We start from the raw sequence: 19,721 nt of genomic DNA, 5'->3' as shown, positions 1-19,721 counted from the left end.
CTTTAAAGAGAGAGGGGTTTAGGATTTAAAGGACAGGTTTAGCACAAGCTTTTGATGTAAAGAGCTTCTCTGTCATTTAAAGAGTCAGATTAACTGAAGTTTGATTTGTTAAAAATTTCTTTTTTTGTGTTTTTTTTTTTAAAGTATAATATTAAAAGCACATTCATATATTTTTTAAAACGTTAAATTTTAATTACAAAAGGTATATACAAATGACTAAAGCTATTTTAGAAGGATAAAAGAAAGAAATAGAGAGATCAGTCTTCATATCAATCTGTGAAGGCACTGAGAATTTCAGCAATTCGATAGAAAACTGGAAAAATAGAAAGGAGAAAACACAAAGTATAGGTATGCTCTTATTCAGTATGCTCTTATTCAGTATGCTCTTATTCAGTATGCTCTTATTCGGTATGCTCTTATTCGGTTCCCTCCTCACCCAGGATGGGTGAGGAGGGAAGGAAGCATCCTCTGGGTGGGTTGCTGAGCAGCGTCCCCCATGGAACCCATAAATAGAGTGACATTCTCAGCTCGAACAAATGCAGAGCCATGCTTCCATTTGGCTCAGATTAAACATGATGCCAGGCGACGTCCTCCATTGGAAATAAAAGTGGAGCGGAATCCTCAGCATGGGCAAAAGCGGGAGGGCCACCCTGAGGAAAACAGGGCAGGGAAGTCCACATTGGGCAAAACCAACCCACAGATATTCTTACTGGATGTCCTCAACTACTCAGTGTTTACTAGTCTGAAATGAAGCATAAACAAACTATCTGGGAAATCCTGCTGGGTCTGCTAATGGTCAGTCATTCTGTCACGGTTTCATGGAAAGCACAGTCAATCAGACCCAAACGCAGGATAGCAATCCTTGTTTTGATTAAAACATAAAAGACTTAACATAAGATTACATCGACACAATACAAAATGTTGTTCTTTCGGATGCTCCATGTTCAGAGTCACCATGGATCATTTGGTCCACATGTTTCATGTCTCTAGGTTTTACACTGGATGCCCTTCCTGATGCAACAAGGATTAACAATCCACCAGCCAGGATCCCCTCTGGGGGACTGGCTGTGAATTGTGCCAGTATTTTCTTACAATTAGAATCCATTAAAGACTGCATTACCCTGATGATTTAAACTAAAATAAAGTAAGAATTCTTCAGAAGTTTGTCATCATATTATAAAGGATTATTTTTGCAAATTGAGGAAGAAGTCTGGATAATTTCAAACTGCACTGTATGTTAGCTGGACTGTTAACCAGAAAATCCCTTTTTCCCAATAGGATGTATTTCCACCAGCAGCAGCACAGAAAGACACAGCAGTTTGAGTAAGTTTTATTATTTCTGAGAAAACAGTCTTTGACAAGGCAAAAATACTTTTTTAGACATGTAATGTTTCATATCAAGATAATAAATCATCCTTATAGTGCATACAGTTAAATAGTCTGTTTGAGAACATTTCTTCTATCTGCATTCATTACTGTTCCAGTTTCTGTACACAAAATGTCCAGTGTAGCTCAGGGAGAAATTAAATCTCACACCTCAGTTATAATTTTAATAAACACTTTTACCAACATTTCATTATGGATCACATAACCTAACAGATGACTTATAACTCCATATCCTGAATCCAGCGTATAGAGGCTGAGTGAATGTGGTGTGGACTCTGTGGAGGAGCCTCATCGTGTCAGAGACGCTGTAGAAGGACAGAGTTCCTGCACTGTGATCCACATACACTCCTATTCTGGAGGATGCTGGACCTCGGAGCTCAGACTTACTGTTGTTGTGCTGGAAAGAGACAGAGGAAGAAAAACAGTCCAGACTCCAGGACTGACTGTTGAGTCCAAACCCACACTCATAACTCCGTCCTTTCCTGCTGATCTGTTTATATGAGACTGATATGAACACATCACCTCTCCTCTCCACCTCCCAGTAACAGCGTCCACACACACTCTCCTTACACAACACCTGAGTACAGTAGTCAAATCTCTCTGGATGATCAGAGTATCGCCGGTGTGTCATTCTGCGTGTCACCACTCTGTTCTTCTCAGACAGGATGAGTATAGGATGTTCTGTGTTTGGATCCAGAGTCAGATAACAGAAATCTAAAGTAATAAAATGTCCACAGGTTAGATGTTAATCACAGGATTTATAATAAGTGTGTGAGACACCTGTCTGTGTTTCTATCCTCCTAATGCTGATCTATAAAATAGATCAGATTTAGATAAACAACATTTTAACAGTGTGTGTGTGTGTGTGTGTGTATATCTAAATGTGTGTGTGTGCATGTGTGTTTGTGTGTGTGTGTATATCTGAATGTGTGTGTGTGTGTGTGTTGTACACCTACACTGCAGAAAATCTTCTCTGCTCTTTGGTTCTGAGGGTAAAATCAGTTCTGAAGCTGTGGAGAAACAGAGACAAAATAAAAACGGAAAAATTACATGGAAACAATGTAAAGCATGAATAGGAAAAATGTACAAGGCTGATGCTACCACTTTGTGATTTGTGATTTGAGATGATCTTCACAATAGGAGGCCTGACAAACCAGACAGGACTTGATGGCTTTGTGTTAACAGCATTGTGGCTGACCCCACACACCCCTCACACACACACTTCACCCTCCTGCCATCTGGAAAGAGGTACCAGAGCATTCGGGCCCTCACAACCAGACTGTGTAACAGTTTCTTTACCCAAGCCATCAGGCTCCTCAACACCCGGGGCTGAACTGTACAAAACTCTCTGTCTCTCACACACACACACACACACACACACACACACACACTCACTCTATCTCTCACCTGTGTGGACACACACACTCACACACACATAACCTATATTGTTCGATACTTATTGCACTACCTCATCCCCTGTGTTTTTCATCTGCTGCTATATTTATATTTATGTTTATTTCTATTTTGCACTACCTCAACTGCTGCTATTGTATTTTTGCACAATACATGTTGTAAGGCCCCAAAGTTCATCATCATCTCATTTTATTTCATTTCATTTACTTTTCATTGCACGTTCTCTTTCTTTTTTCTTTGTCCTGTGTTTTTGTGTTGTCTTTTTTGTATTTATTATTTTTGCTCTGTCTTGTCGTTGCTCTGTTTGCACCTAGCTGCACACTTTACACTTGATGTGGCTTGGACGAACTTTCGGTCCTAGCTCTGTGTTGTTCTTGTGTTTGATCTTTATGTTGTATGTTTCTGTAGCACCAGGTCCTGGAGAGACGTTGTTTCATTTCACTATGTACTGCGTCAGCTACATGTGGTTGAAATGACAATAAAGCTTCTTGAATCTTGAATCTTTATCCCAGTACACAAATCACACTCCACATCTCCAGGTCCAGCGTAACAGTGAGCAGGAGAAGCAGCCTGGAGTTCGATCTTCTTCAATTTCTCCACCACTTTAGCAGAGAGAGAGTGACAGAGAGATGTTACTGATTTTTTGTGTTTTGCTTTCTCTGAAATAAACTTCCTGCTTCAGTGTGTGTTGTAGTGTGACAGAGAGAGTGGGCATGTCTTTAAAGAGAGAGAGGTTTGGGATTTATGGGACAAGTTTGGCAGAAGGTTTTGGTGTAAAGAACTTTGTTGCAATTTAAAGAGTCAGATTAATTGAAGTCTGTTATGAATGTCCTTGTTGTGTATTTAATTGACAAATGACCACTAATTTGAAGGTCCTTTCATGGGAACCAGTTTACAGCCCTTAGAAAACCGGTCTATGACGACCATTACGGTGGTGTAGCCCTGGGACTCTGGAAGGTCGGTTAAAAAGTCTATTGAGATATAAGACCAGGGATGCTGGGGAATGGGTAACGGTTCTAGGAGGCCCTCAGGTAACTGACGGCTGGTTTGTGACTGGGCACACACATTACAAGATCGAACAAACTCTTTGACTTCCAGGTGAAGGGATGGCCACCAGAATCTTTGCCATAGCAATTGGGTCATTCACAGTAGAAGCAAAGCTGGAGCCATATATGATGCTCTCGTTCTTCTATGGAGACTCGAGCCCTTCCGAGTTGCATAGCTTCTGAGATGTCCGATTGAGACTCGTGGAATTCTAGTGGGAGGCGCAGGTTATCGAGGCGGATGGCGGTGAAAATATACTGTGAAAGCGAAATGTCGGTCGCTCTGCACGCCATGTCTGCCTTCAGGTCCATGTTGAGCCCTTCGCAAAACACAGCCATGAGTGAAGGCGTGTTCCAACCCGAGTGCGCCAGCAGTGTGCGAAACTTGATAGCATAATCCGCCGCTGTGTGAGAGCCTTGGCGCAGCTCCAGTAAAAGTTGTCGCACTGGTGCAGAAACCCCCGGCATCAGTCAGCAGAGCCATTGAACTTTTCAGGAAGAGCGAGGCTTGGTAACTCACTGTATGAACTGGCCGTTGGTGTGGTAGCAGTTGCTTGGCTGGGTGACAACCCAACTGCATGCATAGCCAGCAGCCAGTCCCAACCGTGATTAAACGAATGGGGTATTGGCCAGACTTGTTCCTCCAGCCATACTGTATTTTGATTTTCAGCATCCTCGCACCGTGCTTTCCTAAACAACGCTACATGTTTTTGTCTCTTGTGTAAATATGCTGTATGGTATTTTATATATTATTATTATTGTAATTAATAATTATATTTTTATTAATAAATTACCTTATTTCAACATAAAAACAATTCACTATAAGGTTTGCAGATACCGCGATATACTGGGAAAATCTGCAGAAAAAAATAGTTATGTTCAAAATAAAAATCAGCCATATACCAGGACCACAATAAATGAACCACGATATAAAGGGGGATTACTGTATAAGATATGATCTTGCCCTGTGGAGCTTTAAAATGACATACATTGTGTCAGGAACAGCTGGACAGGAGAGGGCACTGACAGGCGAATCTTGGAAGCCTGCTTCTTTGTGTGTATTCTGTGCTGCCCCCCCCCTTATTTTTCTTCTTCCTGTTGTATCACCTGTTTCCCATTTACCTTAATATCTACAAATAGGTGTACCTTGTGCACCTGTCCTCGTCGGTCATTGTTGAATGTTCTGTGTTTCATGTTCTATGTTCTAGTTAGAGTCATGTCCAAGTTCATGTTCAGGGATTTGTTTGTTTCAGTTTAGTTAGTGTCATGTAGTGTCTTCAAGATTAGGTTAGTCTTACTCATGTCTTTTGTCTCACGTTTATGTAAATAAAGCAGAGCTTCTGTGAATCCCGCGTATGGGTCTGTCTCCATGGTGTGCCAGAGCATGTAATTACCACAGAGGTCCGGGTTCGCACCCCGTACAGGGCGGATGCACCGGACGTGACACATTGATCATAAAAATCACTACAAACTACACACAATAATGATTATTATTTTACAGAAACTCTTATAACAATCTGATTAATGCCTGTTTAAATAAAATAACCCTCACAAAAGAAAAAAAAATCACTATGTACCAAAACTAAAGGTTTAGAGAAAGCAAACAATCAACAAACAATACAGCTCCAAGTACTGACTTACCTTTAGGATTATTTAAACTTTACAATATCAAATGTGTCAGTGAACTTTTACTACAATATTACTTAAATCAAATTGCAACTTCTTCTATGATATTGTTTTTCTAGAAGCCTTCACAAGATACTGTGGTATTACACATGTTTAATCCTACCCATACACAAATAAAAAAAAATTATCTCCTGTTCAAACCTTTCCTTAGAATGAAATAAGACACTTCTTTTTAGATTGAGGGTATAGAAACTTTGTGGAGCTGGTGTCTGAAGCTAATTTTAATTTGCCAAGGGGGTCAGACAAAATAGCAGCACACATCAGCAAGATCATAAAATTGCATGTATGTCAGGTGTCTCCCAGATTTTTATTGTCTGAAGGAAGACATCAGGCATGCCCAGTGTGTGGCAAGTGATGTAGCATTCCCTTCCCTTCCCAGGGAACCAGGTTACATACGTAACCTGAGACATTCCCTTTTAAGGGAACTCAACGCTGCATCATGGATTGATCCTATGGGAACATCAATAGCAATGCCTCCACATGAAGGAGAAATACCTGACATCATCAAGTCCGTGGAGGTTAAGACAAAAAAACCCACCGGGAGAAAAGAAAGTAAATGGGATCAGCCCTGTAGGATGTGTGATCCCAGGGTCCCATCCAAGCCCAGGTAGAAAATCTGCTAAATGCACAAATATTGTGCAGGGGATGCCCCTGAACAGGGCAGTTGAAGATGCTATGCCCCTAGCAGGGTAAGACATGAGATCACTCCCTGCACCTCCTAAGCATGGGCTATAACATCCATGACCCTCGCTCTGTCTGGTGACAGCGTTACCCCTAATGCAGCCACAGAAAAGTTGAGTGGAGTTATGCTACTATCTAGAGTGGTGGACATACTTTCTGAGTGCACTAGCCTGACATGCATGATGCAGCCTTTCCATCTCAAAAGACCTGCTGAGATGGAAGAAACAAAGCCTGCAGTATAACCAGCTGTATAGTGACAGGAAGTGTCCTTTGTATCTAACCTGGTCCATTGTGTAGAATTAACTTAACCATCCCAGGTGCAAATCTAGGCAGGAGGATGCTACTGAAAGGGCCTACAAGTCTCCCAACTTCTAAGGGAGGTTAAGGCTCAGAGGACAGCCATTTACAGGGTCAGAAACTCTGAGACTAACTTCAGTGGCTCAAAGTGGCTGGTAAAAAGAGGTCCCAAAGAGAGATCGCAGTCTGCATGAATTTCTCAGCCTTCTGCCACCACACAAAATAGACCAGAGAATTCCACCAAGTAAAGGCCACGAGGATGGATGCATGTCTGGCCAAAAAGACCATAATGTACACCTGAAGGGTAGCAGCCCTGCCAAGAGGCATTCTTTGGGGAACTCACAACTGCACTGAACCAGGCTGGTAGTGGACTGGATCCTAATGGTGCTGCTCATTTCACTGGCAGAAAATCTCCACTTCATGCTGTATAGTTTTTGGTTGAAGGAGCCCTAGTGCTTGAGATGAAACCAAGCCTAGAGGCCAAAGCCTATGAGCCTGTCCACCTCCAAGGGCAAACCCAAAGGTACCACATGCCTGGTCAGGGGGAGTATAGCCCTCCAGCCCCATAGGTGAAGGAACCCTTTTGAAAGGAATCACTCTAAGATCAACATCGAGGAGGGGCACAGGAACCATTGTGGCACCGCTAAGAGTGAGTGGGCTTGGACCTGGTCCAGTCTGGCAGGCATTCCTGGGAGCACAACTATTAGGAAAGAAGAGCACAGGTGAGACATTGGCCATGTCTGCTCTAAGGTGACTAGCCCCAAAAGGATTTGGAGGTGTGAGAGGGCACCAGAGGGGACAGAGGGCCAATTCTATGAATGCAAGTGCACAAAAGTCCCCTATCATACAGCTTTTAACAGCTGAAGGTGGAGGTGCCAATCCCTGGGCCTTAGCTCCTACCTTGGAAGGAGGCCTGCATCCCAAATTGTATGTCCTAAAGTACATATCATCCTCTAAGGATAGTAGTCTGTTCTCTAGCCAGAGCTGGATCTGCCACGTCAATTAGAGAGGATGGTGATAGTGCAGCCTGCTCTGACAATAGATATGGATGTCCAGACGGACCTGCACATCCTATCCCCTAGGCTGCGGTGTTTCCAGCACCTGAAACGCTGCCCTCATTCCAGTGGAAAAGTGAAGGCCTCCCCAAAAGCCCTGTGCAGGATGGGCTCCAAAAGCCACATCCTGTGCTATAAGAGAGACATCCATCTGTGAGAAGCCTGCAACAGTACAACACCTTGAGCATGGGGCCCAAAGCTGGGGTTTTTTTCCACAGAAGAAGTGTATGAAACTCATGTTGCACAACATTGACTGTCCTTAGTGGCTAAGGACTGCAGAGGTGAGAACCCCCGCCCTTTGACCAAAACCAAAATGGTCTCGTGCGCCAGACCTAAAGTTGCAATATTGGCTGTCACTGTCATGAGGCCTAGAGGGTCTTGAACCCTGAACCAAAGGGACAAGTGGGTCTTGGCACTGATCCAGCCTGAGGTTGTTGCAGTGAGGTTCAAATCCACACCCTTAAGCTAGAACTGGGCCTGCATATTTGCCTATTTGTATATTTGGTCCTCAGGGGTTTTGTACATTCTCCTTAATTTTGAGTATAAGGTTTCATGTGAGTATCCCTCTGTTACAGTATCTAGAATCCATAGAAATATGCTTAGCAGTGAATGTAATGCTGCCAAGTGACGTGAGATGGGCATGGTTTATGTGACACTCCTGACCTGTTCAGAGCCCAGAAGCAGCATGCTGGTAGGGAGGTGGTGAACAGGTTGAGTAGGAGAGACAACGAAAGGTGAGCCTAGGGCAGGCAGACCACCTTGAAACATTTGCTACAGTGAGGCTGGAATGATTATCCATCGAGGGTGTTGTGGGAGATGAGAACATGTTGACCTGCTGAACTCAAGTCTACCCCAAGGGGTAGCTGCTATCAGAAACCTGAGCCCTCGGGTATCAGGACCTCTTGATAGCCCATCTAGAGGAGATGATGGTCCTCTGATCATCTCTCCCTAGCTGGGACTGGCTCTGGGTGCACTACGAGGATGGGCACAGACTGACACACTAGCCTTCTGCTCCTGTCTATAGGAGCTCAGCTGCAGCCTGGAGTGACTGCTCAAAGTTCCCCTCTCAAGTTCTGCTTACACAAGCTCCATGTGCAAGCCCCATAACTGAAGTTGGCACAGGGATCAGGCACCTGGCTTAAAAACAAAGCTGGGCTGGAGTGGAGAGTTTCCTAACTGAAATCTCACGCAATGCATGCAGCCAGATGCTTCAAAAACCAAGCATTTAAAAAACGCCTGACACAGAGAGTAAGCACATTGGCAGACTTCTCCTAAAGTTTCTGTTAGGCATGTGTAGAACTGGTAGACGCTGAGGACAGAAAACCACTCTTCGCCTCTCCAAACCAGCCTCACAAAGACAGCAGTGGTGGATCAGCACTATGGACAGCGGTGCAGGCAGAGTGCAGCAGAAACTCAGCACAATACACAGTGTCACTAAGTCAGAGTGGAAGGTGGGGCAGCAGAAGGCCCGCTACAACAACGATGGCCAATCAGGGGTACCACTAAACTCCTCACCCTTGGGGAGAAGACTCTTGACGAGAACCAGGCACTGGAATAGAAAAAATGCTGAGGTGTCTTAGAGATGGAACTAATCCTTCACGTTCTCTGTCCCTCTATCCACAGCCTCCTCAGGATAATGCCAAAACCCCTCCTGACACCACCTGACCACCTGAAGGCTCAGGAGGACCAAGAAGTATCCTCTCCACGTGAGTCTGGTACTAACATCAACCCTCTCTTATTTGTGTCTCGACAGGTTGCCTGGTAGGGGAGCTCCAGTAGGAACCAGAAAGAGGATGACCGGCTGCACTGTTGGAGCCAGGTACTTCAAGTGGAGGGAGTGAATGTGAATTCAAGGGCCCAACTTCTCTCCTCCTATTTCCTGGTCTGGGACAGGCTGCTGTACTATCATACGGAATGCCAGGGAGAGACATGTGACCTGCTAGTGGTTCCATATTCCCATCCCCTTGGGGGCCACCCAGGGGCCCCCAACACATTAGAGAAGCTTAAGGACCGGTTCACATAGCCAGGAATGCAAGGCCTGCAAGGCCTGCACCAAATGCCAAGCCAGCACTGACACCTCTTATTCCCCTGGCCATCATCAGTGTGCCTTTTGAGAGGGTTGGCATGGATCTTGTTGGGCCGCTACCAAAGTCAGCCCAGGGTAATGAATACATTCTGGTCATCATGGACTACGCAACCCAATACCCCGAGGCAGTCCCATTTCAGACCCTAATCCTAACCCTCCAACTTCCAGGTAAGTGGGCAAACACCCAACCCTATCGTGAATATTTTTAATAAGTGGTTGCCGCCAGTTCTGGTGGTGTCTGCCTTTGCTTTGGTTGTTACAGATCCCCAAAAGAGCACCCTGGTGAAAAAGGGATATGATCTCACCCCAGCCCAGCTACAGGACCTCATAGAGTTTGTCGACCAGTTTGCCGACATCTTCTTGTCTACCCCCGGGCTCACGCAGCTGGTGCAGCATGAAATCAAAACCCCTCCTGGGTTGGTGGTCAGACAGTGGCCATACAGGGTCCCTGAAGGCTCAATCAGATCTCAGAATTCAACAGCTTCCCCCTCCCCCAAGTGAACAAGCTGGTGGAGCACCTGGGGAAGGCCCAGTTCCTCTCAATGCTTAACGTAACCAATGGGTATTGGCAAGTCACCCTCACTCCAGATGCCAAGCTGAAGACTGTCTTCAGCACTGCCGGCAGCCACTGGCAGTACCTTGTAGGGTCCTTTCCTTTTCCCTACATGGGGAAAGTGCCTGATCATCCATTCCTCCACCTGGGTTGACCACTTGTTCCATCTGGGGGAGGTGCTGGGTGGCCTTCGGAAGGCCGGGCTGACAGCAAATCCCAGCAAGTGTCATCCGGGGCTGACCAAAGCACAGTACCTAGAATACTGCATCAGCCAGGGGTTGCTACACCCCCAGGAGAAAAAGATAGAGGCTGTCACCCCTGTAGAGGTAGAGGCAAGTACCCCCACCTGGCCACAAAGAAACAGGTACATGCTTTTCTGGGTTTGGCTGGATATTATTTACGCTTTGTACCTAACTTCTCCTCTCTATCCTCCCCCATTTCAGATCTGAAAAGGAAGGGCCAACCGGACCAGGTGCTATGGACGGCAGAGATGAAACAGGCCTTCAGAAGGAGAATCTGGACTTCAGCATCCCCTTCACCATACATACAGACACCTCAGAGACAGGGCTGGGGGCTGACCTGTCTCAGGAGTTTAATAGGGAAGAGCACCTAGTCCTCTTCATTTCAAGAACGCTGACCCCCGCCGAGAAGAACTACACCATGGTTGAACGGGAAGCCCTGACAATAAAGTGGGCCATTAAGAAACTCCATTAAGAAACATTAAGTACAACCTAGTCACCGACCACACTCCCCTGCTATGGAAGGCGAAAGTGAAAGACACCAACGCACGGGTAACTAGGGGGTTCCTTTCAGGACTTCTCCTTTCAGGTCCAGCACAAAGCCAGGAGCTGGCATGGCAACACAGATGATCTCTCCTGGGCCTACACCCTCTGGGGACTCAGAGCTGGGGGGGGGCTGTGAGAGCAGCACAAGCTCTGCTGCACGCTGTGTGCAGAACACCGCTCTTCGCCCCTCCAAACCAGCCTCACAAAGATGGCAGCAGCAGATCAGCACTACAGACAGTGGTGCTGGCAGAGCACAGCAGAAACTCAGCACCATAGACAGCCCTGCTAAATCAGAGTGCAATGTGGGGCGAACCAGGCACTGGCATAGAATGAAGGTGAGATGTCTTAGGGATGGAACTAATGCTTCGCATTCTCTCGCCCTCTATCCGCAGATTCCTCGGGATAATGCTGAAACTCTTCCGGGCTGATGCCACCTGACTGCTGCTGCATCCAGTGCCTACCGCTACGCCAGGCCTGGGTGGCCTCCGCCAACTGCAGCCTTCTCACATAGCTAAGATAAAGTGCCTTTACGTTGCCTTTTCTGTTAGCATAAGTATCTAAAAAAAAGACTGCACTGTTCTATCTCTTCCCTGTCTCAGTTCTGTACTGTGTTCTCCCACTGTGAGCGCCACACATGATAAAAAGAAATTCACAAACAAAGCAGTTTCGGAGTTCACATTGCCACCACAAACAGCTTAGTGATGACAGAAAATCTGGGGGACAGATAGTCTTTTATGGTCTTGCTGAGGTATGCTGTTGAACAGCTTTCCTCAGGCAATCAGGTATCTCAACAGACAACTGACCTGAGTTGGACACACACACACAATTGATCTTGTTTACATACACACATCACTTTAAATATTTGAACTACACTTTAACTGTTATAACTACAATAACTATTTCTGCTGCTATCACTCACTGTCCCTAACCCTGTTTCTTTTTTGCACTCACTGTCTAACACTGTTCTTTTGCACACAGGTAGCGTTATGTCTCTTGTTTGTCTGCATTGTCTCATCATCCTCTGCACTTACATTGGAAGTTTAGTTTTTAAAGAATATTGCACCTTGAAAGTATTAGTTTATCTCTTTGTTTGTCTGCTGCACCCTGTACTTTGTTTCTGTTCTGTGTAGCACCTCTGGTCCAGGAGGAACATTGTTTCATTTCACCATGTACTGCACCAGCTATATATGGTTGAAGTGTCAATAAAGTTTCTTTGACTTTTTTGACTTTTTGACCTGACCCCCTTGGCCACTTAAAATTGGACTGTGTTCACACAGCATCAATGTCCCATGGAAGGGAATGACTGTTCAAATTTTTTGATTCAGCTCCAACCATTCAAGAACCACTTTGATCTGATTCAAAGAATCAATTAATTCCCAGAAGACACATAAATACTTTTTTTTATTAATACAGGTTTTGTTAAATTTCTCCTCAGTTTTGACTCATTTTTAAGATTTGAGAGAGATTTTGTCACTCCAAATGAAAGATGTTGATTGACAGTGAAGCTGCTTTGGGACCATGTCCATTGTTAAAATCATTATACAAACAAAAATGGATTGAATTTAATTAAATCTGAGAATTTGGCATCATAGTATCTCCACTGAATATCCAACTGAAAAAGGGAAACTAGCAGTTAAAGCCTGATTCTTCCTAAACTTTAATTTTGGATCAATCGTAGATGCCTTAGAATCAAATTTCATAAATCATGGTTTGGAGAAAAGAGGTGATGGTAGCTCAAGTGGTTAAGGCTCTGGGTTGATGATCAGAAGAGTGGGGTTCAAACCCCAGCACTGCAAAGCTGCCAATGCTAGGCCCATGAGCAAGGCCATCCCCACCCCAATTCCAGGGGTGCTGATCCAGCGCTCTGACCACAACCCTCCAAGGATGGGATATGTATATGTATATGGGTAATGTATATTTGATATATTTGTATATTTGTCCAAATCACCAAGAAGTTTGCAGGTAGATGTTGTACAGAGACACCCTTCTACAAAGCAGGTGAATGGATTTGGCTCATGACCAGAAACCATCAACAAAAGAGGTCTCTTTCACATTGTGACTAATATCACATACAAACTTGAACTGCCCCTTCTGTATAAAGCCAGTCACTGCTGCTCTTCTTCACATCAAAGGTAAACCAGCTTACGCTGTCAAGGAAATCATAGACTCACAGCACAGAGAGAGCAAGCTACAGTTCCTTATTCAATTAAATTCAATTTATTTGTATAGTACTTTTAAAAATTGACATTGTCTGAAAGCAGCTTTACAGAAACATATAATAAAAAATTAAAGCTTAAAGTTAAGTTACTATGTATCCCTTACATTTCTCCCAAATGAGAGAGACTGGGTGAGCTAGGTACCTGAGGACAGATGCTGGTCATGCTAGCTCATGATGTACTTTACTGTCAGGAGTTCCATGCACATCAAACGAACCATCCTAGTCCATGGCCCAGAGGGAGGTCTAGGAGGAACTCTGCTATGTCAACACTGAAACTGGTATCAAACTATGCATCCCAGAGAAAAATGGGACAAAGATATCTGCTGAGGACTATAAGAGACATCCATTATAGATGCTCTCACAGTCATGTTCACCTCATTATTGACAATTATACACAACTGGTTCCAATCAGTCAGATTCACCCTCAGTAGGTAAGGACTCATTCTAATCATTTTAAATCATTGTACCTGCACCTGTGTTTGTATCTGCCACCATGACATGCAGTATATGTTCTTGTTTAATATGCATCCAGAAATCATATTAACTCATTAAGAGGTAGCTCAACTATATAGCTCAATTATATTTAATTGCTTAATAATTTTAATTAATTATTATTATCCTATAGTAAAATATTATACACGGGGTCCTCGACTTAAGTCACACTTAAGACTGAACTCACATACTTCCGTCTTCCTTGTATACTGCCGCGTGACGACGTATTCGTCCGCTCTGCTTGCCAACTAGTTCCTGCGCAAAATTTGTTTTAATGTCGCAAACGCCGTATGTTGGAGATGGCAACGTAACCACAAAACACCGTAAGTCGAGGACATCATAAACCGATGTCCTGCTTTATATGTATTTGGACATTTAAGGCCAGACTTCACTGCATCAGAAAACATGCAAAACCATGTAGCATTTAATTTAACAAAAGATACTACTAGAACACTTTTCAAGCAAAACATTTTCCATAAAATAACAGTAAGCTTGTAAATGCCCAAATGGTAATAAACCTGTATCTACCTCGCATTTCTATTGCTTTCTTTGTAAACAGAGCAATGTCTCCTATACTATTCAAGTGGATTTTCCAGAGACCTTTCATCAAGTTGTAGAAACATCTCTAAGATGATCATATGATGGACCTGAGCTCAGTTTTGAGTGTCATGCAAAGCATCGGGATTCTTCTGCAAATGTGGTGATGTTATTTTTAATAGATTTAGAAAATAACAACTTGTGAAATTTTGTTTAGCATAAGCATTACAGTTTCTTTACACAGTGCAGTCTTTTCACACAAATAATAATCTGATACCAAGCTAAGTTTTTATAATTTTACTAAACACTTCACCAAACATTTCATTTTGGATCACATAATCTCACAGTTGAGTTATAAGTCCACATCCAGAACCCAGCGTATAGAGGCTGAGTGAATGTGGTGTGGACTCTGTGGAGGAGCCTCATCATTTCAGAGACGCTGTAGAAGGACAGAGTTCCTGCACTGTGATCCACATACACTCCTATTCTGGAGGATGCTGGACCTCGGAGCACAGTCTCAATTTTGTCATGTCGGAAAGATAGAGAGGAAGATTTTGGATTTTGGATTTTGGAGTCAAATCTCTCTGGATGATCAGAGTATCGCTGTTCTGTTGTGCTGCATGTCACCTCCCTGTTCTTCTCAGACAGAATGAGTTCAGGATGTGCTGTGTTTGGATCTAGAGTCAGATAACAGAAATCTAAAACAATATACACAGGTTAGATGTTAATCATAGAAATAAGAATAATAAGAATAAGATAATCATAGAAATAAGAATAATAAGAATAAGATAATCATAGAAATAAGAATAATAAGAATAAGATTGTGTGTCTGTGTTTCTGCTCTCCTAATTTTGCAGATTTTGGTGCAGGATAGCATATACAGCACAATTAAGGAAAATGACTGGTCATCAAATGGGCAATGCTCACTCTCTGACTCTATATGTTGTATATGTTATGATGGGCCCTCTGTTTGGTACACACCCTACTCCAGTGGCTCCACTGCATGAAAAACTAATATGGGGATCTTCTTGGTATCTGGCATTTCAATCAGACATTTCAACTCTTTGAGTTGGTCCACAGGCCTGAATGATCTGGAAGCCTCAATCCAGACTCTGCACAGTGGCAGCACACTGAGACATCAGCTGGCATTACTGAAAGATTGTCATTCTCCCTCTGCCTTGCAGAAAATCAGCATGCCACTCTTCTCAGCCCTTATGCACCTATCCTATTCCATAAGCAGAAGACGTGAAGGATGGCTTCTACAAGATGCAAAGGGTACCTTCTGGATTATGTCATCATCAGACATAATACTTGAGGGATGCTGTCATTACTCAAGCCATGAGAGGAGCATATGCATAAAGCCCCTAATAATCCATCTTCTGTATCCTTTAAGCAGAACTGGCAAAAAATGATGGACATCCAAGGCACAACAGCCCCACAACCCTTGACAAGCTGACCCTAATTAAGGACCAAACAGCTATTGTCTAGTAATGGATAAGGGTTAGGGGAGCATTTCCAAGCACTACTAAATCAGCAGGATCTCACAGCCCTGGAAGAACTACCAATTTTACCACACACACAGAGTTTCATTCTACCACCTTCCTTTACTGAGATGCATGCTGCCATCAAGGAACTGAAAGACAAATCCCCTGTACCCCTGCATCACTTCTGAAGGAAATGGGATACCACTGCATAAGAGCCACCAACAGTTCATCACCATTATATGGCAACAAGAAAGTGTCCACCAACGATGGAGGAATGCAAATATTGTCTTCCTGGATAAGATACAGAAGAGGAAGCTAACCATGTTGAATAACCCCAAGACACTCAGGACAGGTTTTCACATTTCCTTTGAAACACATTGTGTATCCTGCATTAGGTTATATAGGCATTAAACACCCCACAAACAGCAACAGAACTCATCAAACATGAATACTTAAGAGAAGCAAAGTGTGTTGTGTTGTGTTTTACACTGCAGAAAATCTTCCATGCTATTCTGTTTCGAGGGTAAAACCATCTGAAATGCTGCAGCTGTAAAGACACAAAGAAAAATTACATGGCAAGAGTTTCAAAACCTCAAACATCAAAAATTTGTGTTTTTTTACTTTCTGATGTATTTCATGTAGGAATTAAGGACTCAGTTCTTATCTACTGTCAATAGTACTTATGTGTGAAAATTAGTTTGTGGATTTGTGATTAAATTTTTATTTATTTATTTATTTACTTATTTATTTTATTTTATTTTATTTTTTTTACAAGGCTAATGGTAATCTTTATGTTTACAATGTTTACTTGTTTACCTTGTGGACGGATTTTGTTGAATTCCTCCTCACAGATTTGCTCGACTCGTTTTTTCAGATCTGAGAGAGATTTCCTCACTCCATCAAATGAGAGATGTTGATTGACAGTGAAGCTGGGTGAGTCTTCACATCCAGGAGAGACACAGAGAGACGGGAAACTCTACAGAGAGGAAACACATCATAGAGAAGGAGAAAAGTGTAGGAGAGGAACGAATGAATCTCAGACTGAATCAGACCAAAGACACACTTGTGATCTCAGACAGGAACATTTCTTCTTGCTGTAATGAGCTTTTAGGAGGAAACTTTGTGAGGAACAGCGCCCTCTGTAGATCAGACAGTGAGTGTTACCTGGAGGAAGTGGATGTGATCGTGTGTGTGTGAAAGCTCCTCCAGCTCAGTGACTCTCCTCTTAAGATCAGCAATCTCCTGCTCCAGTTGATTCAGGAGTCGTTCAGCTCGACTCACTTCAGCTTTCTCCTGAGTTCTGATCAGCTCCATCACCTCAGAGCGCTTTTTCTCCATGGAGGTGATCAGCTCACTGAAGATCCTCTCACTGTCATCTACTGCTGCCTGTGAACGCATCTGTAAGGACACACACACCATAAATAAACACAATAATTTCTTTTTTTTGGGGGTGTGTTTTTGTGTGTGCTTCCTCCTCACCTCAATGTATATATATATATATATATATATATATATATATATATATATATATATATATATATATATATATATATATTAACTCCTCACCTTAATAATGTCCACAGTCTGTTTCAGCTCCCGCACCTTCTTCTGCTTCTCCTGGATCCTCTGCTGGGATTTCATCTGCTCCTCCTTTAGCTTATGCTAAGTCCAAATAAAATAGGTTCAAGTACATTTAATCATGTTCTACAGAATTATTGCAAAAAAAAACCTCATAGTAAGTAAGTACAAAAAAATAAAATATAAAAATACACAAGCCAAGCCACAGTGTTCATATAACTGAGTTTTTTTCCATTATTTAATAACTTTAGTCTATAAATGGAAGAAGGTTGATTTTATTTCTGTTCCACGAAATTCACTGAACTGAACTTGTGAAAAAGGCTGACCTGAGAGTGTTGTACATTTGAAAACATGGGAATTAAATGTTTAAAATGTTAAAAGTGCATTCATCCAGAACTACACCCAATTCTACCTTATTAAAGTACCTTAAATACCTTATTAAACACAGAGATCTGACCAGACACTAATTCAAAACTTCCAAGATTAGTCTAAAGTAGTTTTCAGAAACACACTATGGTTCTCAAACATTTAGAAAGATAAAGTTTATGTAGACCTTTAAAAGTTGTTATAAATTAAAAGAAAGACAATGCCTAAGCCATAGTTGCTTGAATAGTGTTACAGCCGCTGCTCCAGGGTCCTGCATTCAATCGTCAGCTCAGGTCAATATCTGTGTGGCGATTTGCATGTTCTCCTTTGGGTTCTCTGTTTTTTTTCCACCTCCTAAGGTGTGCTTATTGGCCTCTAGTTGTGAACAGATGTGTGAATGTGATTGTATGTTGCCCTATGATGGACCAGCATCCCATCCAGAGCTAAATCTAACATCCTGCCCCCTGCAGTGACCAGGGTAGGCTCCAGATCCACCTGAAACCTGCTCAGGACAGCTACACTGCAGACAGCACAGTTGTCTGGGGTTTTGGAAAAGGTGTGTCAGTTTGACTTGCAGCTCTTTCGGGCTTGGATTTAAAAAGTCTATACACTGTTCAAATGACAGGTTTGTGTTGTGTATAAATTAAACCAACAAAAATCATGTCAGAACGAGAAATTGTAACCTATATACTGAATTTTAACACATTTAGAATCATTTTAGGGGAAAATGAAAAATATGTACAATAACCTGTATTGTATACAATAGGGGTGCACACCCTTGTATATTTACTAATGTGGCAGAATCCGTCAATCACATTTAAATTCACTCTAACAACCACAAAAAGCTTACAAAGCATTGTTAAAATATCTCATTATTGTAAATGATCACTTAGGAGAGGGTTACAAAAGATTTTTCAAGACACTGAATATACCCTGGAATGCTGTAAAAACAATTATCAGCATTAAAGACACACTCTGACATCAGTAGGAACAGGACCTCCCTCTAAAATTGCTAAAAATTGCTAAAAGGCCAACAGCAACATTAAAAGAACTGCAGCAATATCTGCCCATAGTCATAGAATCAATTAAATCAAATGAATGTAAATGAGATCAGAAATAGAATTTAAATAAATTGACTTGAAAACAAATCATGCACAGTTCTTACCAGTTTTTTAGTTCTTTCTGCTTTAGTTGAAACAGTATCATGACCTTTGTGTTCTTCCATCGTACACAAGTCACAGATGAGGCTTTGGTCAGTACGACAGTAGATCTCCATCAGTTTGTCATGTTCAGAGCAGATCTTCTCTTGGAGCTCTGCACAGGCTTCAACTAACTTGTGCTTCTTAAAGGCAGGAGACTGATAGTGAGGTTTAAGATGATCTTCACAATAGGAGGCCTGACAAACCAGACAGGACTTGACGGCTTTGTGTTTTCTCCCAGTGCAGAAATTACACTCCACATCTCCAGGTCCAGTGTAACAGTGAGCAGGAGAATCAGCTTGGAGTTCAGTCTTCTTCAGTTTCTCCACCACTTCAGTCAGCATGTTGTTCCTGTGTAGAACAGGCCTTGGAGTGAAAGTCTCTCTACACTGGGGGCAGCTGAAGACACCCTTCATATCCTCCTGATCCCAGTGACCATTAATACACACCTTACAGAAGCTGTGTCCACAGGGAGTAGTCACTGGATCCTTCAGAAGGTCCAGACACACTGGACAGAGGAACTGATCCACAGAAAAATGACTGCCATTCTCTGCCATTTTCCAGAAGTGTAAGTGATAGCGAGAGAGAGAGAGAGAGAGAGAGAGAGAGACTTTCAGTTTCTCTCCACTGAACTTTCTGGTGTTGTTTGTGATATTGTATGGCAAAGAGAGTGAGTCAAACGGATTTGGATTATTCTAATAATCTTGGAGAAAGAGAACGAATGGACATAGAAAGTGGAGCTGAACGTACCGAAAGACAAGAGGTCAGTATCAAGGTGAAGACGACAGATCACGGTAAAGGTAAAAGACGAAAAAGAATATCTCCTCTTATGAAAGATAATTCAAAGAAACCTAAAGAATGA

At 42.7% G+C, this 19,721-nt stretch overlaps 1 protein-coding gene across 1 annotated transcript; it reads right to left on the bottom strand.

The window, feature by feature from the left end:
- Positions 1 to 1,469: 1,469 nt before the first annotated feature.
- Positions 1,470 to 19,416, bottom strand: LOC131367766 (E3 ubiquitin/ISG15 ligase TRIM25-like). Its single transcript, XM_058413251.1, has 7 exons — positions 18,826 to 19,416; positions 17,283 to 17,378; positions 16,881 to 17,114; positions 16,533 to 16,692; positions 5,598 to 5,603; positions 2,343 to 2,396; positions 1,470 to 2,100 (listed from the first exon to the last, which is right to left on the bottom strand). The coding sequence occupies exons 1-7, from the start codon at positions 19,414 to 19,416 to the stop codon at positions 1,577 to 1,579; spliced, it is 1,665 nt and encodes a 554-aa protein (XP_058269234.1). The 3' UTR covers positions 1,470 to 1,576.
- Between the last annotated feature and the right edge of the window lie 305 nt (positions 19,417 to 19,721).

This window comes from Hemibagrus wyckioides, linkage group LG17 (genome assembly GCF_019097595.1).
Source record: "Hemibagrus wyckioides isolate EC202008001 linkage group LG17, SWU_Hwy_1.0, whole genome shotgun sequence".
Taxonomy (NCBI): domain Eukaryota; kingdom Metazoa; phylum Chordata; class Actinopteri; order Siluriformes; family Bagridae; genus Hemibagrus; species Hemibagrus wyckioides.
The sequence above is the reverse complement of the archived record's forward strand: the minus strand, read 5'-3'. Positions and strand labels throughout refer to the sequence as shown.

Bases quoted from the DNA above. Each gene is read 5' to 3' on its own strand.
- LOC131367766 (XM_058413251.1), bottom strand. From the start codon at position 19,416: ATGGCAGAGAATGGCAGTCATTTTTCTGTGGATCAGTTCCTCTGTCCA. The intron at 17,115-17,282 runs GTGAGGAGTTAA...GTGTCCTTACAG, and splicing joins AGACTGTGGACATTATTAAG to ATGCGTTCACAGGCAGCAGT. The intron at 2,101-2,342 runs GTAGGTGTACAA...TTATTACTTTAG, and splicing joins CAGAGAAGATTTTCTGCAGT to ATTTCTGTTATCTGACTCTG.